Source organism: Andrena cerasifolii, chromosome 9, assembly GCF_050908995.1.
Source record: "Andrena cerasifolii isolate SP2316 chromosome 9, iyAndCera1_principal, whole genome shotgun sequence".
Lineage (NCBI taxonomy): Eukaryota > Metazoa > Arthropoda > Insecta > Hymenoptera > Andrenidae > Andrena > Andrena cerasifolii.
Genome location: NC_135126.1, coordinates 7,365,400 through 7,386,979, shown reverse-complemented (window position 1 = coordinate 7,386,979; position 21,580 = coordinate 7,365,400). Strand labels below are relative to the sequence as shown.

The 21,580-nt window shown below is 39.9% G+C and overlaps 6 protein-coding genes across 7 annotated transcripts; 3 read left to right on the top strand and 3 right to left on the bottom strand.

Moving 5' to 3' along the window:
- The first annotated feature begins 431 nt into the window (after positions 1–431).
- On the top strand, positions 432–3,818 carry LOC143373250 (ras-related protein Rab-30). The gene is made up of 5 exons (XM_076820293.1): positions 432–1,217; positions 1,430–1,513; positions 1,617–1,800; positions 1,859–2,010; positions 2,083–3,818. The coding sequence occupies exons 1-5, from the start codon at positions 1,131–1,133 to the stop codon at positions 2,191–2,193; spliced, it is 618 nt and encodes a 205-aa protein (XP_076676408.1). The 5' UTR covers positions 432–1,130; the 3' UTR covers positions 2,194–3,818.
- A 387-nt stretch (positions 3,819–4,205) lies between these two features.
- Positions 4,206–6,400, bottom strand: LOC143373241 (retinol dehydrogenase 12). Its single transcript, XM_076820283.1, has 6 exons — positions 6,038–6,400; positions 5,478–5,585; positions 5,183–5,356; positions 4,904–5,111; positions 4,622–4,826; positions 4,206–4,551 (listed from the first exon to the last, which is right to left on the bottom strand). Exons 1-6 carry the CDS (start codon positions 6,210–6,212, stop codon positions 4,354–4,356), a joined length of 1,068 nt encoding a protein of 355 aa, XP_076676398.1. The 5' UTR covers positions 6,213–6,400; the 3' UTR covers positions 4,206–4,353.
- Positions 6,401–7,858: 1,458 nt separating this feature from the next.
- On the top strand, positions 7,859–11,040 carry Kr-h2 (transmembrane protein 33-containing Krueppel homolog 2). The gene is made up of 6 exons (XM_076820287.1): positions 7,859–8,074; positions 8,461–8,628; positions 8,718–8,899; positions 9,005–9,072; positions 9,185–9,318; positions 9,389–11,040. Exons 2-6 carry the CDS (start codon positions 8,462–8,464, stop codon positions 9,600–9,602), a joined length of 765 nt encoding a protein of 254 aa, XP_076676402.1. The 5' UTR covers positions 7,859–8,074; position 8,461; the 3' UTR covers positions 9,603–11,040.
- Positions 11,029–12,406, bottom strand: Rps3 (ribosomal protein S3). The gene is made up of 4 exons (XM_076820288.1): positions 12,275–12,406; positions 11,608–11,930; positions 11,346–11,533; positions 11,029–11,248 (listed from the first exon to the last, which is right to left on the bottom strand). Exons 1-4 carry the CDS (start codon positions 12,305–12,307, stop codon positions 11,064–11,066), a joined length of 729 nt encoding a protein of 242 aa, XP_076676403.1. The 5' UTR covers positions 12,308–12,406; the 3' UTR covers positions 11,029–11,063.
- Positions 12,407–12,554: 148 nt separating this feature from the next.
- Positions 12,555–16,151, top strand: LOC143373239 (cathepsin O). Its single transcript, XM_076820281.1, has 7 exons — positions 12,555–13,322; positions 14,134–14,272; positions 14,410–14,645; positions 14,721–14,869; positions 14,948–14,998; positions 15,514–15,782; positions 15,855–16,151. Exons 1-7 carry the CDS (start codon positions 12,993–12,995, stop codon positions 15,890–15,892), a joined length of 1,212 nt encoding a protein of 403 aa, XP_076676396.1. The 5' UTR covers positions 12,555–12,992; the 3' UTR covers positions 15,893–16,151.
- Vermilion (Tryptophan 2,3-dioxygenase vermilion) lies at positions 15,027–19,936 on the bottom strand. 2 transcript variants are annotated; one of them, XM_076820276.1, is made up of 7 exons: positions 19,535–19,933; positions 19,145–19,305; positions 18,716–18,921; positions 17,114–17,473; positions 16,791–17,040; positions 16,618–16,711; positions 15,027–16,420 (listed from the first exon to the last, which is right to left on the bottom strand). In XM_076820276.1, exons 1-7 carry the CDS (start codon positions 19,561–19,563, stop codon positions 16,249–16,251), a joined length of 1,272 nt encoding a protein of 423 aa, XP_076676391.1. In that variant the 5' UTR covers positions 19,564–19,933; the 3' UTR covers positions 15,027–16,248. The 2 variants fall into 2 exon arrangements, with proteins under 2 accessions (XP_076676391.1, XP_076676392.1); XM_076820277.1 differs by lacking the exon at positions 15,027–16,420 and having other exon boundaries at positions 16,793–17,040; positions 19,535–19,936.
- Positions 19,937–21,580: the final 1,644 nt, after the last annotated feature.

Below are 21,580 nucleotides of genomic sequence, written 5' to 3'. Positions count from 1 at the left end.
GCTAGTGCCAGAAAATGACTTGGATTGGTTCATTCTTATAGAGCTATCTTCGTCTCTATCAGAAACAACTAATCTAACTCATCTTCTGGTACTAGCGCAGAGTCAGTGCGAGATACTGAATTCGCTGTAAGGATCCCATACCCTGCCTCAGACGCTGGGATGTTAGATGATGGGCGAAACGGGTATATAGACGGAAGTGAGGATGAGAGAGGACTTGCCAGAGGGAGTCGAGTTGAGTGGCCCTCTGGCGGAGACATCCGGCCACGTCGCTCGAGACCGCCACAACATTATATTCCTCTAATACCTTTCGAAACGTTCCCTTTACGTTGTCGAGCACTCTTAATAAAACTGTACAACTTGTTCCATCACTGTTCATCCCTATTCTCTTCTATCCTTAAATAAAACAACACGATGTTGCTGTCGTACAAATCAATGGTTCTACCTTTCAAAGCACGAGCTTTCTTTACGCTCAGGCTTTGAATTCAAATCCGACAAATCGTGCCATTCATAAATGCGCTTGCCAACGTCCGAAACATAACGCACCGTAATATCGCAGATTGTAAGTAGCCACTGCACACTGCACCTATTAAAAAACGAATCTTTAAATGAACCGCGTGAACGATTGTAAGAAGTAGTAAACGCCATAAGTGGCAGTAAGTTCGTACGTAGCTTCCATTGGCGCGTAATTATCTCTGAAGGAGAACGGATCGCGGAATTTCTGTATCGGTTTAATCACGTGCGAACATACAGAACAAGTATACGATTTCTAAATAGAGGCGACGTCATGATTCAATGGCGGGGACGAGAGAAAACGTCATTTTGACAGAATGGTAGAGTATGGAAAGTCAGTCGCGATTCCCGTCGAGCCTGCGTTTATTTCGGCTTTGGAAAAATGGAATGCACTTGTGCCCAGTGAACCGCGGCGGGACAACGAACGAAGAATAATGCCGTAAGCAGCTCCCCATCCCGTTCATACGAAAAGAAAAGTGCATCTCGTTTCGGGGTAGTGTGCGTTACGAGTTTCCCGAGGCGCCGTCAAGGTGAACGGTCGTGAAAATTATACGTGCGGTGCTCACAAATGCATCGTTAGTTTTATGCAGGACTCCTGACCGTAACACGGTACAGATGTGATGGAGGATTACAAATTTCTCTTCAAAGTTGTGCTCGTGGGAAATGCGGGCGTCGGCAAGACTTGCCTCGTGCGCAGATTTACCCAGGTACGTGTACTCTTTATTACTCCGTCGTATTATTTACCCTTAAAAACGGTTTAAACAATTACGCGTCGATCGGTTTCAGGATTATCCCTATAACACAGCACCATCTGTTCTGACATTATTTTCGCTGCTTAGTTTAAATGGATTATTTAAATAATTTCATGCACTCTTTCGCTACATATTTCTAGTTATTGAGAAACGTGTTTCATTTATAGGGATTATTTCCGCCTGGTCAAGGAGCGACGATAGGTGTCGATTTTATGATCAAGACTGCGGAAGTAGAAAATGAGAAAGTTAAGGTATGTGTGTGATGTAATGCATTATGATTCATCCGACATATTAGGATATACTTTTTCGCAGTGATTTTATATTACGCATAATCGACATTAACTTTCTTTTTAGCTTCAAATCTGGGACACCGCGGGGCAGGAAAGATTTCGCTCGATAACTCAAAGCTATTACAGATCGGCACATGCTTTAATTTTAGTTTACGATATCTCTTGTCAACCCACGTTCGACTGTTTACCAGACTGGCTAAGAGAAATTGAGGAGTACGCGAATAATAAAGTTCTTAGGATATTAGTAGGTAAGTATCATGTGCCATCGCGACGATAGATCGTGTATTAATCACGCGCTATTGATAGGTAACAAAATTGACCGGGAAGATAGAGAAATACCAACACACGTGGGAGAAGATTTTGCACAAAGGCATGGAATGTACTTTTTAGAAACATCTGCCAAAGAAGCGGATAACGTAGAACGTCTGTTTATGGAAATAGCGGCTGAACTCATGGAGGTAATTGATCCATATATATTTACTTGGGATGCTTTGGAGTTTGGTTGTGGTTATATTGGTATATCGTTTTAGGAAACGCGTAGTAAGGAGCTACCTAGATACGAAACGAATGCAATCTTGATAAATGGGAAAACAACATCGATCGGTGATACTAGTAACTGTGGTTGTAGTCGACTTTCTTAAGTAGCTTTTATATGTAATATTAAGTCATTGGGAAAGAAACACATAATTTCAGTTGCTAAATATGTACGTAGAACATTCATACGGTTTTTATAGAGTGTGGAGATTGAATACGATACTAGTCAATCTTCCGTTACTAAACAAAAAGTGGATTCTAATACTAGCACATCTTTGATATTATATGTTAGCGTCTAGTGTTATATCGTACAGATTATATCGATAGTTTTGTTGCGAAAGGTATTTATTACTTGAAATTAGAACGAACTCTAAGTATGTTGACAAATATTTGTTCATGGAATAGCATGTTTTCGTAGATATTGACTAAAGAAATTCGGTTCGTTATGATTTGATATAATTGCACTATGTGGATGATAAATATGTTGGGGGCCTGTGTTTGGGCATTTAAGAACGTTTCCATACATGGAATTATGCTATATTTTTTATAGTATTTTTTGTTATGTCAGAAAGTACAAATAGGTATTTCATATTTGGTGACTGCATCGGAGGTCACCGCGGTGAATGTAAGGTTTTTACTGAAAATTCTAAGCCTAATATTGTCCAGAATTTTTTCGAATGTGCAATATACATATTACTATAAGTATTCATCATACTGCTGTAAAGGTCGACAGAAGCTTGATGTTAAGAAAAACAAGACATTTCTATCTGCTTTTACTGTGTAATAATTAACGAGAACTACTACTAAACATTTTTCACTTCAGTTACTATAGCAAATTACGATAGGTGCACACAATTTTGAAATTCTCTTAGCAGCATTTATACAACCAAAGTTTTGTTGTATTTGTTTAAGATTTTATCTGTGCTTTTTAAGTAGCAGATAATTATTGCCCGTCTGTGTTGGATGTTATAATTTATAGATCTTTTATCCTTATTTATATTTTACTTAATAAGATCATTGTTGCTCGTTCTAATGTACCAATAACACAATTTTATTAGCACACTGCTCTAGTCTTTATACCTTTTTGTATTTCGAATATACAGAATTATACATAAGTTACATAGTTTCATACTTTCTATAATTCTGCTGCTTTATCGAAATAATTCGGAGCACATTAGGTATTTATTTTTTTTATACCAATACTTGTGCGTTCTCTATAATTAGTAACTGTGAAAGAAATTTAAAATTTGTAAAGTAAGATCGTACAGCAATATTCTTCTCAAGAATATTCTTCATAATTGAAAATAATATATTTATCTGTAGTTGAAATAGTTCATAGTAGTATTAAACTACAATTATATGTGTGAGTAATGATAAAATGTTTCTAGTAACTTTTATTTAACACGAACGATTACAGTGTATTTGCCTTATTTTAAATACGTTACATCACAATACACTTTAATCATTAATGCATTAAAATCATTGTGATTTATATAGAATGAAACTGTTCCGACGGAAGAACGGAACTTCAAGTTGCAGTCAATGTGCAATAATATTTCATTGTTACTAACACGTACTATAAGTTTTAACGAATATAAAACATGAACAAAGATTTGTAATAAAATTATACCGATAAAGACATATCAGTTCATGTGCGAATAAACAAGGAGAACTGTAAAACGAAGCATTTCCAATTTTTCGTCAAGAAAAACTTATGATAAAAATCGTAACGGTAGCAACATGATATATATGAATTTTAAAACGAATAGTTCTAATAATCGCAATTCGAAACGTATACCTACATGCTGTTATAAGTAGTGATTGATTTCATTCCGGTTTAAAATATTTACTAAAATCTCCTGAAAACGCGCTGAGTAACACTTTTACGTATTACCTCTACGTCACTGAATTATTCCGTGTGTTCATTTTACATGTTAATGTACACATTAAGTACTTAAGCTACAGTAACCAAATGCGGAGAATGGAAGTTCGATGAGTGTGTCGTAGATTTTTGGAATTGGCAGGCTTTTTGGCATTCTCGTAGCGTGTAAGTTTATTGTAAATCTTAATCGATTTCCTTAGCACTATTCAGGTTAAGTAAATAAATTGCAGAATAATATATGTATATTTGTGTATAAGATTATTTCTCGTGAAACGAGACGACTTTATTGAAGTATAAAATTATAAAGTTTTTAGTTCGTAATAAATAGAGATTCGCTTAAATATAAAATGTTTAATTAAGGATAATTCACAAATCATTAATACCTTCACTGCGTGAACTGAAAAAAGTCCTTTAGCTGCGCTTGTTGAAGGGATAGTTCTAATAATTGGTCTTGAATAGATGGATCCAGTACATCAGGATTAACAGAAGTAGGACGGCAATTAGTAATATACGCACCACCGGAGTTCTCGATTGCTTTGTTTATAGCAGCATACACGATAGAAGTCGCTCCATCTTTAGGAGCCTAAAAAAGCATACATTGCTGTTACAGTCTATGAATACTCTAATTATTGTTTATCTCAAAACACATTTACCTTAAGGAAAAACTTGATAATTGACTTAAACCTCCAAAGGTAAGAATGCATAAAAAGTTCTGTAAGTATTATGCCTGGATGTACGGAATAAGTTTGCACATTATATTTGTGTTCCTTCAAAAGATTCTGCAATTTCTTCGTAAATACTTCTAGTGCCAATTTACTTTGCGCATATGCGTACCCGCTAAGAAAGTTCTTTTGCTTACTGGAAAGAATGAATTCTTAATAAGCAAAGTGCTGATTACAACAATAAACAGTACGTATAAAACAATGACACAGTACTTGTGGTTAATGTCAGCAAAATTAATTTTACCCAGAAGGTGAGCACAAGAGCTAATATTAACAACTCTGCTGCATTGTTGTGGAAGACCACCAGCCTTCAACAATGGTAACAGAAGAGCTGTTAATAAAAAGTGTGATAAATAATTTACTCCCCACTGTTGCTCGAAACCATCCACTGTCTCTTCGTAAGGACAGAACATGACGCCAGCTACGAATCCATGAATAATATTAGTTAATATATTTTTAAATAAAAAACTGTGAATCCACACCATGCCTTACCATTATTGATCAAAACATGAATTTCTTTGTAATCTCTTTTTATCTCTGCTGCAAATCGTTTCACTGACTCCAAAGAGGCATTGTCCATTTTATATACTTTTACTTTCCCAGTACTGATACCAGATTCTCTGATCTGAAGAATGGTTTTCTCACCAGCAGCAGGTCTTCTACAAGCTAAAAAATAAACCTGAATATTAGTAAATGTATTCTCGTGTTATTCTTTGAGTTCTTATCAATATGTCCCGCTGACCACGTCAGATTGATTTCCATAACTTTAAACACTTTATGAACGTACCTATTATCACTTCCATATCATGTTCTAAAAGCATTTTAACCACCTCAACCGCAATTCCTCTGGAACCTCCAGTTATAATTGCAATTCTGCCTGCTTGTGATGAATATTCTTTAAACAAAAAAAAAAGGATCAATGGCTATTGCATCTCATTAGCTATTTATACCTCTGCATTCTATTTCCACGACTTTCGGTTTGTTCGTCGTTTACTGCTCAATTACAGAATTGCATAAACATTACAGAACTCAGTTGGAGTGTAAAGATGTCACTACCTATGAATATTTCATTACTAATTAATTTAAATGGTATTGATTACTGTTCACACATTGGTTATTCATTGATTCCGAAAACACACGAGTGTTCGATAAGTATACCTACCTAAATTCACGGTAAATTACTATTTATTATTATTATTAATAGTAATTTACCGTGAATTTAAATCTAAACGAGTATTGTCAAAGACCGGAGGGAGTGGACGACGCAACAATATCGCGCGGCACGGCTTTAAAATCTGCGACACAGGATAAAAATACAAGAGCGTGTTAAATGTTCGTTGATCTTACCGTTTTTGTTATTCTTCGCATGTACCCAGTCAAATATTAAATCTGTGACAGCTACTACGGTATACTTCACTTCACAAAGGATTTGTTCGACTACGAAAGGCCAACTTTCTCGACGTGCGAGACGATACATTATAGCGCCTGCGATTAGAGCGCAGATCGAGCCGATGAACAGCATCTTCCCGAAGTTACTGTTATAATTGCGAAGAATGTTCCCGTATGTTATTGAGGGAGCAGGTAAACCGCCATGCTAGATCCACGGTTGCAAGCGAAGCACTGATTTAAACTGACACGTCGAGAATTTTTCTCTACCCCCACAGCCACGTTGAGCTACTTTTCCTTGTGTCTCCAGCAGTCTCGAGCCCGAGCGGAAGTCTTCTACCGTTATATAGTGTACTACACACGTATTTTTCTTGCTATCTCTCAAAATGCTTTCGTATTTTATTTATTGTATTCCGTTTGATCTCGTTTTCATAATTTACGGCAGGTGATAACTTGCATTCTCGGTATTTTCAAAATTACCATATAGTTGTAGTTTATAAATATGTATATCTCTGTAATGATATATTTTTACCTTCACATAATTTAAATATCACGATAAAATTTTTTCCGATATGTTTTGCGTCGATCTAGCCGTATAAACGGGTTCTTTATGTACAATGACAATATATATATATATTAATCCCGGCATCGCGTAAAGTGCGCACGCATATAAAGTATATGACTGTGTAGGACTTCTACAAATTATATTGACATTTATCGGCTGCAGCGATTTGGGCAAGGCGAATAAATTATTAACCTTCTCTTTCGCTACATGCTTCTTTTATGTCTCATGCGCATCCGGGAGAAAAAGAATTCACAAGTAAATTATAATGCGTCACATAAAATAAGTTGATGTGACCTTTCCTCGATTGAAACATTAATTTATAGTAATCTTCATATTATTCAACACTTCATAAATATTGTTCTGGATCTGGTACGTACGTGTGTCTATTAGTAATGACTACTGAACTATATACAGATCGGATCCTCTTATTTAATTACATACGATGACTGATTCTTTCTACCATCCAACATATTCCATGAAACGTTATCATTATCGACGGCATCGAGAAGTTTCGTAACAAAGGATTCAAAATATGAAAGAAAATTTGTCAAAAATATGTGTTGGGTATAATATACGCATCAGGTTTAACAGTTTAATTTAATACACGAAAAATGGCAATACACCTGTAATCCAATTCCCGGTATTCCCTTTCTCCGAAGACCGTGATTACGTAGTTCGGCAAAATGTCGACAGAACGTGTGACGTAACGACTAAAGTTATTGAAGAAGGAAAAAGAATTTTGTCATTTCGTAATGGTGGATACTCGATGGTATTCGTCAGTAATATATTTGATTGGATTCGCAAAACTTTAACGCAAGGCCGTGCAAATTGGCACGCACCTCTTGACCTAATAAAATACGAAATCGGCAAATTCTATGTCCTGTAAAATTTCTTTTCCACGAGCAACTTAACTTATTATGAACAGTACAGGATAAACATATAAAATTCAGAAAACTTTCATTGTTATAAAAGGGACAGAAGGAAGATATTCGTTACACGAATATACACGAGTTAGACTGTAAGAAGATGATACTATCTCGTGGTTTCTATGACTTCTTAAATGTATAATAAAAACTACATAATGGACTTTGCTTTGAATGTAGAAATACGTGAGCTTGGAAGGATTTCACTTTTCGAAAGTATTTGGGACAGTTGAAAGGCTTGCGAGAACCGACTGCTATTTACAGCCATCTAGCGTACAAATCGAGAAGATGTTACCTACGAAGAATCATTCGCACCATCTATCAGAGGAATTAGAAATCTTAAAAACGAAACTCAGGGCAATTATTAAGGTACCTGGAGAAGTATACGTGGTCAGTGGATTTGCGTGGATGTCAACCGATTAATTTCCTTACGATTTACGTATATACGTGTTTCTCTAGACACACAGATTTCTGTTAAAGAAGCGAGCGTTCAATTCAACGTCGTACAAAGTAAGTTGATTTTCACTCATATGCAGATGCAGAAATAAATCGACTCCAGTTGATTTGCAAACATGATCTTAGAAATACGTAGTTTCAACGATATTCAGCGCATATCATCAGTAGTTTGCCATAGTACAAGATTTCCTTCAAGTTATTTCAAAGATACTCGTTTTAAGGTATTTCCAAGCTGTTATACATTTAATATTTCATCTTTAAAGTACCTGCTTTCACTTTAGAAAACAGGACGCGATTTGCATTTCTGTTCATGTTTACAAGAAGTAGTCCAAATAAATTCCACGGAAATATACGTCTCGCGTACTTTCCGAGCTTGCTTTTAAAATTGAACGTGTAATGCTCCATGATTCTGCATAATAGTGTCTTTTGCGAATGTACAGGATGGCTGATACAGCAAACACAGATTCAAATGATACTTTTCAACAAGAGGAGAAAGGCTGGCAGGTTTTGAAGCAACACGTTATCGACAATAAGATTTTGGTTGGATTATGGGTTACAAGACTTTTCACAATCATATTTACAATTGGTTATATCATTCTTATATTCGAGTATGTCGTTAATTCTTATACGCCTTTTCATTGTACGCGCCGAGGATCAGAACTCTGGGGATGTTAATTCTCTATTTCGCATATTCCAGCAATTCCTATAACATTTATTACAAAGTAATAATGAGCAGTGCAGCTACTAGTGCATTACGGCTTCACCAAAGGGTGCCACGTGTTCAACTTAGCAGGCAATCTTTGGAACAGTTATTTCTTGAAGATTCGTTCCATTATTTGTTTTACTCTTTAATATTCCTCTACGTAGCTCCTGTTACATGTATCCTTTTTATTTCAAAATAATATACTAAACTAATATAGGCTTTACGTCAGACACATCCGTACAGGTGCATTCCCGAACTATTGTTCCTTAACAAACAATTAGTGGTGTTAATTCCCATATTTTTATTTGCGTTAATACATTTCGCTAGTTATTCTCTGACCATGCTTAATGTAAGTAACAATGTTTCAACTTATACCATCAAATTATATAATGCAAACATAGCATGTGTGAAATGTGTGCAGTCATCCTTATGACTGACATTTGTTCTGTTATTATTTTCAGTGTCTGGGGCAAAATAGCTGGTGGGGAGCACGCCTTTTCATATCCTTAGTCGAGTTTAAGGCTCGGAAAATTCTACGCCTGTGTGCATTATCGGAGATAATTATTCTACCCTTTACGGTCCTTCTTGTATTTACGTACGTATTAACGTATTAATTGCTCGAGGATGAGCGAGCGATGTTAATCTACAGAATTTATTTGTTACAGGGGTCACGCTGGTTTATTGACACCGTTTATTTATTTCCAATTCCTAAAATTGCGCCTCGCGTCGCAAAGGAATCCATCGACCCGTAATGTATTTTACGATTTTAGAAATGAATTAACTATAATCTCGAGGAATCAATCTGTGCCACATATAATTCGACGGATGATCGATGGCTTACTCTCACTTACGCAACAGATGGCTCCAGTTCGTCAATAATTCTCGATTTTCAAACGCTCAATCAGTCTTTGAAAGCAGATCTCCTAGGGTTCTAGGGTCCATGCAATAATACTTTCGTATAATTGAATGACAAGATGAGTGCAAATATCAAAAACAGCAACAAGCATATGACTTATCATTTGAAGAATGTACGAGGAAGTAATCAAATTATAACCTTTCGAAATGTTCATTAATATCTGTACTCATTTCATACTTATAAATGATAACAACAATCTTGCAAATACTTGGTACAAATGATTGTCAGATTGGATCGAGAATTTCGTTATACAATACCAAAAATACTTGTACGATCAATAGGTCCAAATTACTGACAAGGGGAGGACACCATGTGATAGACATCGATATTGATGAGCCTTGGCACGATGGATCTATGTCGAAAATAAGTAAATAGGTGTCCGAGCGTTTCAGTGGGTAAAAATCCCACAACTACCCTGGCGCCCCCAGGGGAACTCTCTTCTGCAGGCGTCGGGGTGCCTTTTGATATCTCCAAGTTAAAAAAAAAAAATTTTTATAAATTTTTTTTTAACTTGGGGAAATCTTCAAAAGGCACCCCGACGGTAAAACCCCACGGCCACTATGAAATTTGTAATAATTTGCATGCAAAAATCTCTATTAAGGCCTATTGGCTGAAACGCTCGGACACCTATTTACTTATTTTCGACATAGATCCATCGTGCCAAGGCTCGTCAAAATCGATGTCTATCACATGATGTCCCCCCCTTGTGAGAATGAGTGCATAACACAATCTTAATATAACAACTACCATTAGAGTTTATTCATGTTTTGCATGTGTTTTATTTATTGTAACACAATTATGCACTTACTGGACGATTGTATACCTTTAAGATAAATTTACGTCGTATATGCAAGGGGAAATATGGAAATGTTAAATAATCTATGCTGTGTCTCACATTATCGGATGTATTTTTTATATTTTCTGGGAACGTGTTGATTTATGGTTTATACTGATGCACTCCACTTTTTTCAAGAAATATCCAATACGTGCTAAAGATAGTTAACAGATGACGGTAGATAAGTCGTTTTTTTATCGCATGATGTAGATATGGGTTATTTTTCGGACTTTATAATAAAACAGTATTTCGTTAATTGTATTTAGCCCATCTGATCCATGGAAGATCAAGTCTCTTAGGTTTAGTTGCCTTACAGATGTTTTAAGTCGAATCTATTACAACTGAAACCTATCCACAAAACTGTACTGAGTAATGATTTCAGTATGGTCTGTGGATTTCTCATAAATAAAACAAATGAAAACAAATATCTCTTCTCATACTGTGATTACAAATTAGAATGTTTTTTACTATATTCACATGTTGTTCTTTCATTGTAAATGTTAATTGTTATCATATCAGATTCTGGTAGCAAACGAACAAATAAAGTTGTGATATTTCTTTCAAAAGTTTATTTTCATTTCTGTATAAATTACACTGCAAGTGGTGTTGGTTGCGGCGCGTCTTTCGATGCTTTCACTTCAGATGTTGGCTGCGAAGGGAATATTTCATCCTTTGGTTCCACGATGGAGACAGAATCTGGGAGAGGTTTCTTAGGACCGATCTTGCCTTGGGGATCGTACGGAAGCATAATTTTCACTTTGATCCCAAGCACACCTGAAAGAAGAGAGCAATTTAAGTCAAGAGCAAACTTTGTTTCCGCTCTCAGTGTTGGGCAGTTATAACATATTTAATATAACTTTATAGAAAGTACCTTGCCGAAGAAGTACATGGCGAATCGCAGTGTTGACGTACTCATTGGTGGGCTCTCCAGAGTGAATCATCAAACCATCGACGAATTTCATCGACTTTGCTCTTTGACCACGCAGTTTTCCACTGACGACAACTTCGCAACCTTTAGCTCCCGATTCCATAATGAAACGGAGAACTCCGTAGCAAGCTCTAAAAAATTATAATTCGTGAACAGAAAACCGTCCGAGTAATACAAGCAAAGTTAAAAGCAAATTATCACCTACCTTCGAACAGCGAGACCTTCGATCAGTTTGAAACGAAGGGATTCTGCCTGAGCAATAGCGCAAAGACCACGAGTTGCAACTTTCTCAGCATACAACTCAATGTTTTGTGTCTCTTTAAAGTTAAACCGTTTCTGCACGACAGAAGTCAGTTCACGGATCCGACGACCTTTTTCGCCAAGAACACTTTGTGTATGGGTTGCCAGCAGAATAATTTCTGTGCGGTGAGGAGTGACGCGTACTTCCACTCCCGAATACCCATTTTCGGCGAGTTCGCGAGTCAGGAACTCGTTCAACTCGGCTTTGAAGACTCCATCTCCGACAAACTGAAAACAATGTGCGATTTATTAATCCATGTATCGCCAGCTAACCTAAGAGTATATAGCTCTTCAAATATTATCGCGAGTCTTTCCAACGAATTCGCTTTAATTTACTAGTGCATGAGAAGCGCTTTAATATAAATAAGTAACATATGCGTGACACACGTAACGTACGGTGTTCAAGCATATAAACGAAACGTAAGATAACTGAAAGCATCCATGTCATCCGCAACATTCACGTGTCATATATTCTTATTTTCCGCCAAAATATCCCCTATTTTACTTTCAGTGTTACAGGGAGCGTTATATTTTTAACAATCGTTGACTATAAACTCCAAAAATCCACCAACCTTCCTCTTCTTTGAGATAGAACGATTGTCCATGTTTTACGCTGGCGCGAGAAAGGAATCGAAGGCCCAAAAGACTCGACTGGAAGCGGAAGTAGGGTAACTAGCCTGTAGCGCTGCATGCTGCATCAGAGTCAAAACAACATTTATACTAAAAAAACAGTGCTGTAATATATTTTATTAAATATAACAGTTTTGCAAGAACATTATTACTATGTTTCCCCGACTAGAAATAATAAAAATTGGAATGTCTTAACATTAATGAACTACTCACATTTATACGTGTAAATAGAGGTTAGGAAAAATACTACTTGTCAATGAAAGCGTACGTTCGATATGTGCATCTATTTAAGAGTTTACGAACTACCTAAATACACTCATTCAAATTTCTTAACTTCCTACGTATAAAGCGTGAAGCTTTAAATTCACCTGACTTGTATTTAATGCGTTATCTACTAAATGAAATATATTACATTAAAACATTAAACGATGTATTATATTCATTCGCATCGTGCAGATATGGAACTATATTGAACTTCAGCAGAAAAGAATTCTGCAATGAATGGAAATATAAATAGAAACCCTAAAATTGTATAGAATGTCGTATTCTTTATTATTTTCTCGCAAAGTCCGTAAAGAATCATGGAGATTGTAGAGATCGACCGGTGTCGTAAAGTTAATTAGATTTCCTTCTGACGGCCCTGGTGCTATCGAAACACATATGCACGTAGCGATACGCTCTGTAGCTATACGCAGGTTACACGCATATATCTCATTGAGTCATGCAACCGGGATTCATTTGTGTATGCGTTTGTCACGTTGCCGTGAAATGTACCGTGTTTCAGAATCATGTTATGCTCTCGACATGGAGTGGAGGACAGTAGCATTCACGGTGCTAGCAGTGAGTTTATGTTTTCTGGCAATACCAGTGAAAGTGGGGCCCGATAGTACCAGCGAGGATATCAAGCTTTTCGAGGGCTATGTCACGCGCTACAATAAATCTTACCGACACGACGCCGCTGAATACGAGGAGCGGTTTAAGCGATTTCAAGTAAGCAGTGCAACAGAGTGTGTTCTGCGAAAGCACTAGATAACGGCCTGTAAACACTCCACCCGATACAGTTCAAGTGTCACGAGGTTTCGATCTCGTTAACGGGCGTTGATTTTGAAAATTTCCCGCGCTCCCGTTTACGATCGCCTTTCGTCTTTACCCTTATCTGATTTCCTCGTTTTGAAAACTCACGGACCTTCGTATCTACTCTGATAAAGGCAGATCGTTTGGTATTACAAACGATTGCGAAACGAACTTATGCGCTCGATAATTGATTAGAACAGGCCTGGCCAACCCAAATGGTTTCACGGGCCACTTTGATGACGCGTAACGTTACAGCGGGTCGCACTTTAGGTAAACATGTTTTTAAAAAATGTAATACAAATACAAAATGAATAAAATTTTATTATTATACTATGAATCAATATAGTTAACTCTCGAGTCTTAATTAATGAGATATTCGTTTATCCTTTCTTTCAATTAATTTTTGTAAATCCATAATTATGTTCGACGTTGCACATTTTAGCTGATTTTCTAAATTGGCGTCTGTTAATGGCGGGCCGCGTGTTGGCCAGGCCTGGATTAGAAAGTCTAATATAATTTCGAACGTTTAAGAGTAATACAGTTTGGGAGAGCTTTATAAATTCTATAACAGATGAATTCTATAGTAGGCGTATGTTACAATAATAAGTTTTACGCTCATTAGAAAATAATGACACGCGGATGATTTCTGCGAGAAGAAGTATGCTCGATCAGGCTTTTTATATAACGGAAAACGTTACGTGTACAAATACAGCTGCCTTTATTGCAGAGGTCGTTGCGGCACATTGAAAAAATGAACGGCCTTCGATCGTCGCAGGAGAGCGCCTACTACGGCCTTACCAAGTTCTCCGACTTGTCGAAAGAAGAATTCTTGGCGGATACGCTTCTGCCAGATCTGCCTGCACGAGGTGAGAAGCTTTCCATCCGACCTGTATGCAAATCCACGTCGGCACACAGTCAAGCAAAAGCGTTTGACTTCGTACAATTAGCAGAAACAGACCGGCGGTAACAAATAGCTCTTATTTGGTCATGAATAATGCATCAGGGGAGAAACACGAGAACGCACCCTATCATCGGCGGCATCGCTCTCACCAGACGACCGATCGAGCGAGGAGATCGACCAGCATACCCTTGCGATTCGACTGGAGAGCGAAGGGGGTAGTCACCCCCGTGAGGAGCCAAGGATCCTGCGGCGCTTGCTGGGCCTTCAGCACCGTCGAGGTCGTTGAGTCGATGTACGCGATAAAAAATGGCACACTGCATTCTCTGAGCGTACAAGAAGTAGGTCAACAGAGCTTTAGACGAATCTTTACATTGGACGACGATTGGTAAGGATAAGCGTAATTCGTTTGGTAGATGATCGACTGCGCGGAGAACAGTAATTTCGGTTGCGAGGGAGGGGACATTTGCAGCTTGCTTTCGTGGCTATTAATCTCGAAGGTTAAAATATTCGAAGAATCCATTTACCCGCTCACACGAAAGACGGGCGTGTGTAAGCTGGCGAAGTAAGTACATCGAGGGGGTAAGTTATTTTTCAATGAACTACGTAGGTACCAGTAACGTTAACGTTCGTCTTCTTCCAGGACGCTGGGAAAGGAGGCTGGTATAAGAGTGAAAGACTTCGCGTGCGATAGGTAAGGAAGTATAAATGCGAGTGACGAGTACGTGTGAACATATTGATTTCATTGCGTTCGCAAAATAAGAAGAAGTCGAGGTAAAACATGCGCTTAGAAATTAATAGTTTCGATCGAGGGGTACTGTACCTATATCAGGAATATCATAGGCGTGGGATACCTAGCGTATCGTATTATCGAGCAGCTTCGTGTACAATTAACTGGAGGTTTCCTTACGTAAGCTAGCCGGTTACTGTTATCCTTGCTAATGGAAAGGTGACGCACGTGCGACATAATCATCGCGTCTATTTATTAATTACGTCAGACGAGCAGTGGCGTAAAAACAAAATCGTCCGAGTTAATTGCTACGGATATAGGGAGGCAAAGAATCGATCCCAAGTGGACAGAGGATTTGAGTTCCAACAGCTGCTCTATGAATCGAGCTGTCGCGGACTGATTCTTTCCCCCCCGAGCTTAACACTCGAGGCTGGGCCGCTGTTTGTCGTTAAGACGATTAAAGGTTTAACGAACGTCAGTTTCGTAGATGCGGAGGATGAGCTGCTGGTAACGGTGGCCACTCACGGGCCGGTGGCGGCCGCTGTGAACGCTTTATCCTGGCAGAACTATTTAGGTGGCGTGATACAGTACCACTGCGACGGCTCTTTCGAGAGCTTGAACCACGCTGTACAAATAGTAGGGTACGACAAATCAGCCGCTATACCTCATTACATCGTCAAGAATTCGTGGGGACCGACGTTCGGCGACGACGGCTATATGTACATAGCGATTGGCAGTAATCTATGCGGTAAGATTTCACTTTACGGTACTTAGACGTTTCAGAGTACAAGAAATTAGCATGGAGAACATTTGTCAATAGGTATAGCGAATCAGGTCTCATCATTGGACGTTCTTTAAGATGACGCGCTAGTGCAAGCGACGTTGCCTCGAGCCGAGTATTTATATCAACCCCGAAATGTAGATAAAGTTTGTACAAGTACCTCCGAGAGTGACAATAATTACCGACATCGCCTTCGATCATCGTTACGACATAGATTTCACATTAGTGTTATACCGTTACGATTATCTATGCGACCATTTGTATATCTTTTTTGTTCTTACAAACGTTCTAACATGTGCTAAGCGGCAGATTATAGTAAAGTTTTTAAGTCATCAACTCTGTACTTACTTCGTAGTGTCTATGTTTTTTTTCTTTTCTAAAAGTAACATGTTAGGTGCCTTATCGTTATGGAGTTTATCATCCTCGAGTTTATCTACGACTCCTCCAGCGGGCACTCGGAATTGTTTTGATTGTCATCCGGGTTCCATCCGTTGCAGGCAATTGACAACTTCGTCTTCATTTGCTTCGTCAATGGTGGGATCATGTGGCGCGGTATCAGAAACGTGGAGAGGTTGAATAAATCCAAGAATACCTTGTATCTGTCGCTGTTGTCGAAACATAAAGTGGGTCATGCGTGGCGTGCGATATCGCGTATTACTGACAATTTAACAACGCGTGCATAACAGATGGCATAATATCGTATAATCGGTAACTTGGCAGATAGCAACAACAATCCCTCGAAAAGAATTTGCAGTGCAACAGGGACAGCATCTGCTTCGTAATATCTATAGCGATACTTTACCTCAAAGTGGACTTCAAGTACTGATAGCCAGAGGACCCTCCGGTTCCGAGCTGCTGCGAACCGATCATCCGCTGAACCATAAGGACGTGGTTATCTGAAAGACAAGAAGAAAAATGCAGATAGATCGTACAACTTCGGAATGCTGAATTAGAGGAGTAAATGCTTCTTCTTACACCTCCATTTGGTGATAAGGGAATCAATGTCCATGAGAGCGGTGAGAATCTGATGGGGCTGGCTGAATCTTGGCTCGTCGCGGTACAGCGTGATCATCACTGCTCCTTGAAGAGCCGCGTAAACGAATTTCCTTTCCCCGCGCGATACTAGGGCGTTGTGAAGGGACTCGTTGAAGATCGTGTCGAAGGCTGCTTGCCGAGACCGCGCGTTCGACAGGTGATAATTCCTGAGCTGCTCCTTGGTCTGTTTCTTGGGAGAACAGTGGCGAGGATTAAGACTTCTTCAGTGCGAAGTTGGCTTTTGTTTGAATAAAAAGGCTTACTCGAGCAAGCTGCTCCTGTTCAGCCATCAGGTTCTCCACGGATCTCTTGTACTTTCCCCAGAAGTCGAAGTCGTGGGTCTCGAGGCCAGGCGTCCTGGCCAGCCATCTCTGGACCAGGCAGCTGAGGCTGGGCTCCTCCTCCGACCGTTTGATCGCTTCGATGGCTTTCGGGTCTCTGCCGAACACCCTGGTGTAACTCTGATTATACTTGACTCTGTGCTCCTGCTTCACGCCCAGCTTATTCTCCAGCAAACGGAATTGCAGCGACTGGAAGCCCGAGGCTGGGCACAGGTAGTCCCGAAACGCCATGAAGTCCAGCGGGGTCATCGTCTCCAGGATCGTCACTTGGTCCACTAGCAGCTTGAACAAGCGAAAGGAACAATCATCTCCACTTAATCGAAATTCGAATTCGATTTATACACTGAAAGGAATTTCTTAAACCTTGCCATCCCTTGTCACCCCTTGTTCCTACTTTACAAAAAAAAACCTCAAATAAAACTGCTTTAGACCGTGCGAATTAACTCCAACTCCTTCAAGTTCTCCGCGCTAACGAACTTCCTTTTCCCGTGACTTTGTATAGAGACGGCCAATCGATTAGACCGAGTCTGTGCGTAAGACATCCGCACATGCATTTCTATGGTTGCCACTTACGCTTCCACCGCATGGGGAAGAAGCGGAAATCTTAAACGCATCCGACAGATTACAGTTACGATGCGCTTCTTTCCGATGCCCGTTTCGTTCATCGCGAAAATTAAGCAGAGCAGAGAACTCCCGGGATTCAGGATCGCTTTCTAATCAGCCGTTCGTGCAAATAGAACGGTCGCCTCGCGATGGTTTCAAGGAGAAACGTGGTTTCCCGATCCGGCATTTGAGGACGCAACTGTATCTCGCGCTAAGTCCAGCTTACTAGAACCTTCGGGCCTGATTTTTCAGCGGTGCGAGACGCCGAGAAAACGCCGACGACCACACCTGCATTCTGTGGTAGGGAAAGAACGGCAACTAGCTTGTTACCTAACTCATCTGTGCGTGTCAGGACGGGGTGTCGCATATCATCTAGCGGTATTAACTTACTTAGATCTCACTGTTATTTCTGCAGTTCCCACAATCTTTCTTATTCCGGTGCGAAAGGCGGGGGGGACGGTAACGAAAAAGTGTCGCATTGCTGGGGACCTTGACCCGATTCAAGTCAATATGAAGGGATCACATGTAATCGTGCAGAGCGTTCAAAAGATATCTACAGTTTAGAGACTTTGGAGCAGACATCGCGACGCTCCGAACCCCCTTCTTTAAAACACCCTGTACCTTTTGATACGCAAGCCGAGACGCCGCAAATCTCTCAAATTCGATTAAAGTCACCGCGTCGGAGCAACACCCTTGTCATAAATCACGATGCTCTAATTGGCTTGCGATTAAGGGTCGTTCACGTTCCACCCATCACTGTCATTGTCAACGTATCGCCACTGGCCTGGTTTTCCATTCTCTATAGGATTACCAACGGCGATTCGTTTGCCGAGAGCGCGCTGCTCGCCGGCGCCTCTTCTCCGTTTCGCGACCGGCCACGGAAATACGCTCGTCTCGCGGAGGACCTTCGATCCCGCTTACTTTCAGGATCAGGACGATGCGGTTTAATCTCCTGAGGATTTCCAGGGTCCTCGACTCGTTCAGGACCTGGCAGAGCCGGCTCTTCTGAACGGCTGAGCGGTTGTTGGCGGTGCCGTTCATGGAGTCGTAGCTGCTTTGCTCGGGGTTGAACAGCGCCCTGACCGAGTCCAGCTCGTAGATGATCTGCTTAAACCAGAGTTCGTAGGCTGCGGGGAAAAAAACATGGTCGCTTTAACGATCGGTACGTTTAACGAGTTCGCGGGGTTCGAATGTATGGAGTAATATCTTCTAATCGTTAATGCGATAGATTTATATGTATCGACGAAAACACCGGCAGAAAGATTTAAATGGAATGACCGCGGTTGACCGTGTTATCAGAAGTGTTATCTTGGTTCAAGGAAAATAACACGTAAGGAATAAAATCTCTACCCTGGTGAGTGACGATAAAAAGATGCTCATCGTGCACTTCTTTGTTGAACTCCGCACTCAATAATCTCTGCGCGGTCAAGATTTTATCCAGTCGAAGATATTCGCCGTAAAGCATGCCGGAGCCCTCGGTCGGTTGATCATTCTCTGGATCATGATCTTCCCTGAAATCGAATTAACAGGCTTCATCGATGGATCGTTCATATTTTAAAATCACTTCAGATTCAGGCTTATAAACATACTGCAATCGATATTACACAATGGCAATTAAGCGTGTTCATTAATAAGCTCGGTATCTGTCCGCTTCCGCAAAATGGGAAGACTGGCAGTTATGGGAGAAAGAAAATCAATTGATCTACGATTTATAATATGCGAATAACGGTGGTTACTTACGGAATGCTATTCGACAATGGACAAGCCATATTTCCGACGAATTAACGGTGGGGATAACTTCGAACCGCGACGATTTGTCACTTTTGCTGCCCGATTTCACGGCGACCAGCGCTACTCTATTCGTTTTTAGACCGAGCGACAGTTGTAGGTCGGAGCTGCGATCGAATGTCTGCCGATGGTACAGTTGCGATAAGACTTCTTTTAGATTGACATTTCGTCGGGTTTCAATGAGCAGCACTCGGTTTGGAGAAGGACGACAGGCGACACATGCTGTCCACGAGGTGGTTGAGCAGCGACTAGAAAACTGAATGCCCAACGGGATCGCGAATCTATCCCTCTTATATTTCCACGAGCGAGGGCATGTAAACGAACGATCGAAGATCATGGCTACTTTAACTGTTGGTTCTTAAAAATTTCGCTATAAATATGTCTGGTGCACACGAATGTGTTTATTATTGCACAATTCCACATCGTACGTAACATTTTCTGCCGTCACACCAGCGTTACGGAAAACGCAGTAAAAAAAACTGCATACGATAGTTCAGTCTGTACGCTTTGCTGTACAGTGTCCAACTATCTAATTTACGGAATGTCAAATGTCTATGCAAAGAGTTAATAGAAATATAAGCTTCTATCTTCTGAGCGTCGATATTTTGTACCTCGTGACACGTGGCTAAAAGCACAGACGAGGTGCGGAATATAGTTTACGAGCAATGTCAATTTTTATCAGATGCTTGGGGTCTCTAGACCTCTAGACCCTAGAGCCCCCTTATCATTTTCATGCCGCAAGCAACGTTAGCGATTCAGAGTGGAATTCGATCGCAATCCCCCTGGCGGTTAAAATTGGAACTAAATATTTTTTCTTTTCCTAACTTTACCGACTTCGTTCGGTAGTTGCTTGATTTCAATTAGTTCTCAGGATTGGTTTTTAAAAAGTGTTCGCCTCCGCGGTTTATATTCGATGCTCTTTAAACTGTAGTTCATACGGTCGCTGACAGGTGTCGAGACTAGGATAGTTTCGAGTAAAAGTTAATTGCCTGACTGGGTCAATATGTGTCGCCAGGGGTACTGCAAGTATCTCGCGATTAAATGCAATCTCAGATGACTGGCACTTGCGAAACATCCTAATCTCTCCACTCAGTTATGTATTGTCGATAGACGTATTCTTTAGAAGACTGTACGAATTATATATTATGTATGAGCGATACCTCTCTTATGTATTTATGATAACCACACTTTTATCGTGTCACGTAATCATTCGTTTCTCTGATCTATTTATCTGCAAACCACAATTTATCACGAAATTCTGATAACCTCATCGGTGGATACGACTATGAACGTACGCAATATACATTCTCACGCACGTTCGCGAAGAATAGTGAAGTATTGCGTAACATGCAACGCTATTACCACTGACAATGTTATTTTCAGCTGCGGGCAAGCGATGCCCCTGAAATCACGTACAATTATACCCCCTGTCGATACGTACTCTATGTAGTGCCGTAGCAAGAGCGACGCAACAGGTGTGCCCATTGGTGTAGAACATTCGACACGTTTCCCGCGCAAAAGTCATTTGACAAACGGTCCATGAAATTTTAATCGAGCGGCCTTTAAACGATCATTCAAACCTACAAACGGCTACTATTAACCTCATACATACCTAATCCTCCGCTGGTCCCGCACAATCAACCTATATCCTCACATTGGCGTCCCTTCGAGAGTTTTCCTTTCCAGATTCCACGACACTGCGAGGTAACCATTATTATTCTTTTTGCCTATCTTTCTTCTTCTAATTTTATGCTCCAACAATGCTACAGAGAGTGTACTATATTGGTGTAATAAAGGCGGGAAATAAAAAAGATAATAAATAAAACATCGTCTAAGTCTTCGAGGTAGTCTATGGTATCGATGCGTCAGCTTTATAACCTATCGCGCTATGGGGATTTTTAACACCAGGCTACGGCACTGATCGCGTGCGTATATCATCTGCGAAAGTTTCGTCTGGGTATTAGTGCATCCCATAAAAAGAAGAGCCGACCGGTTTAT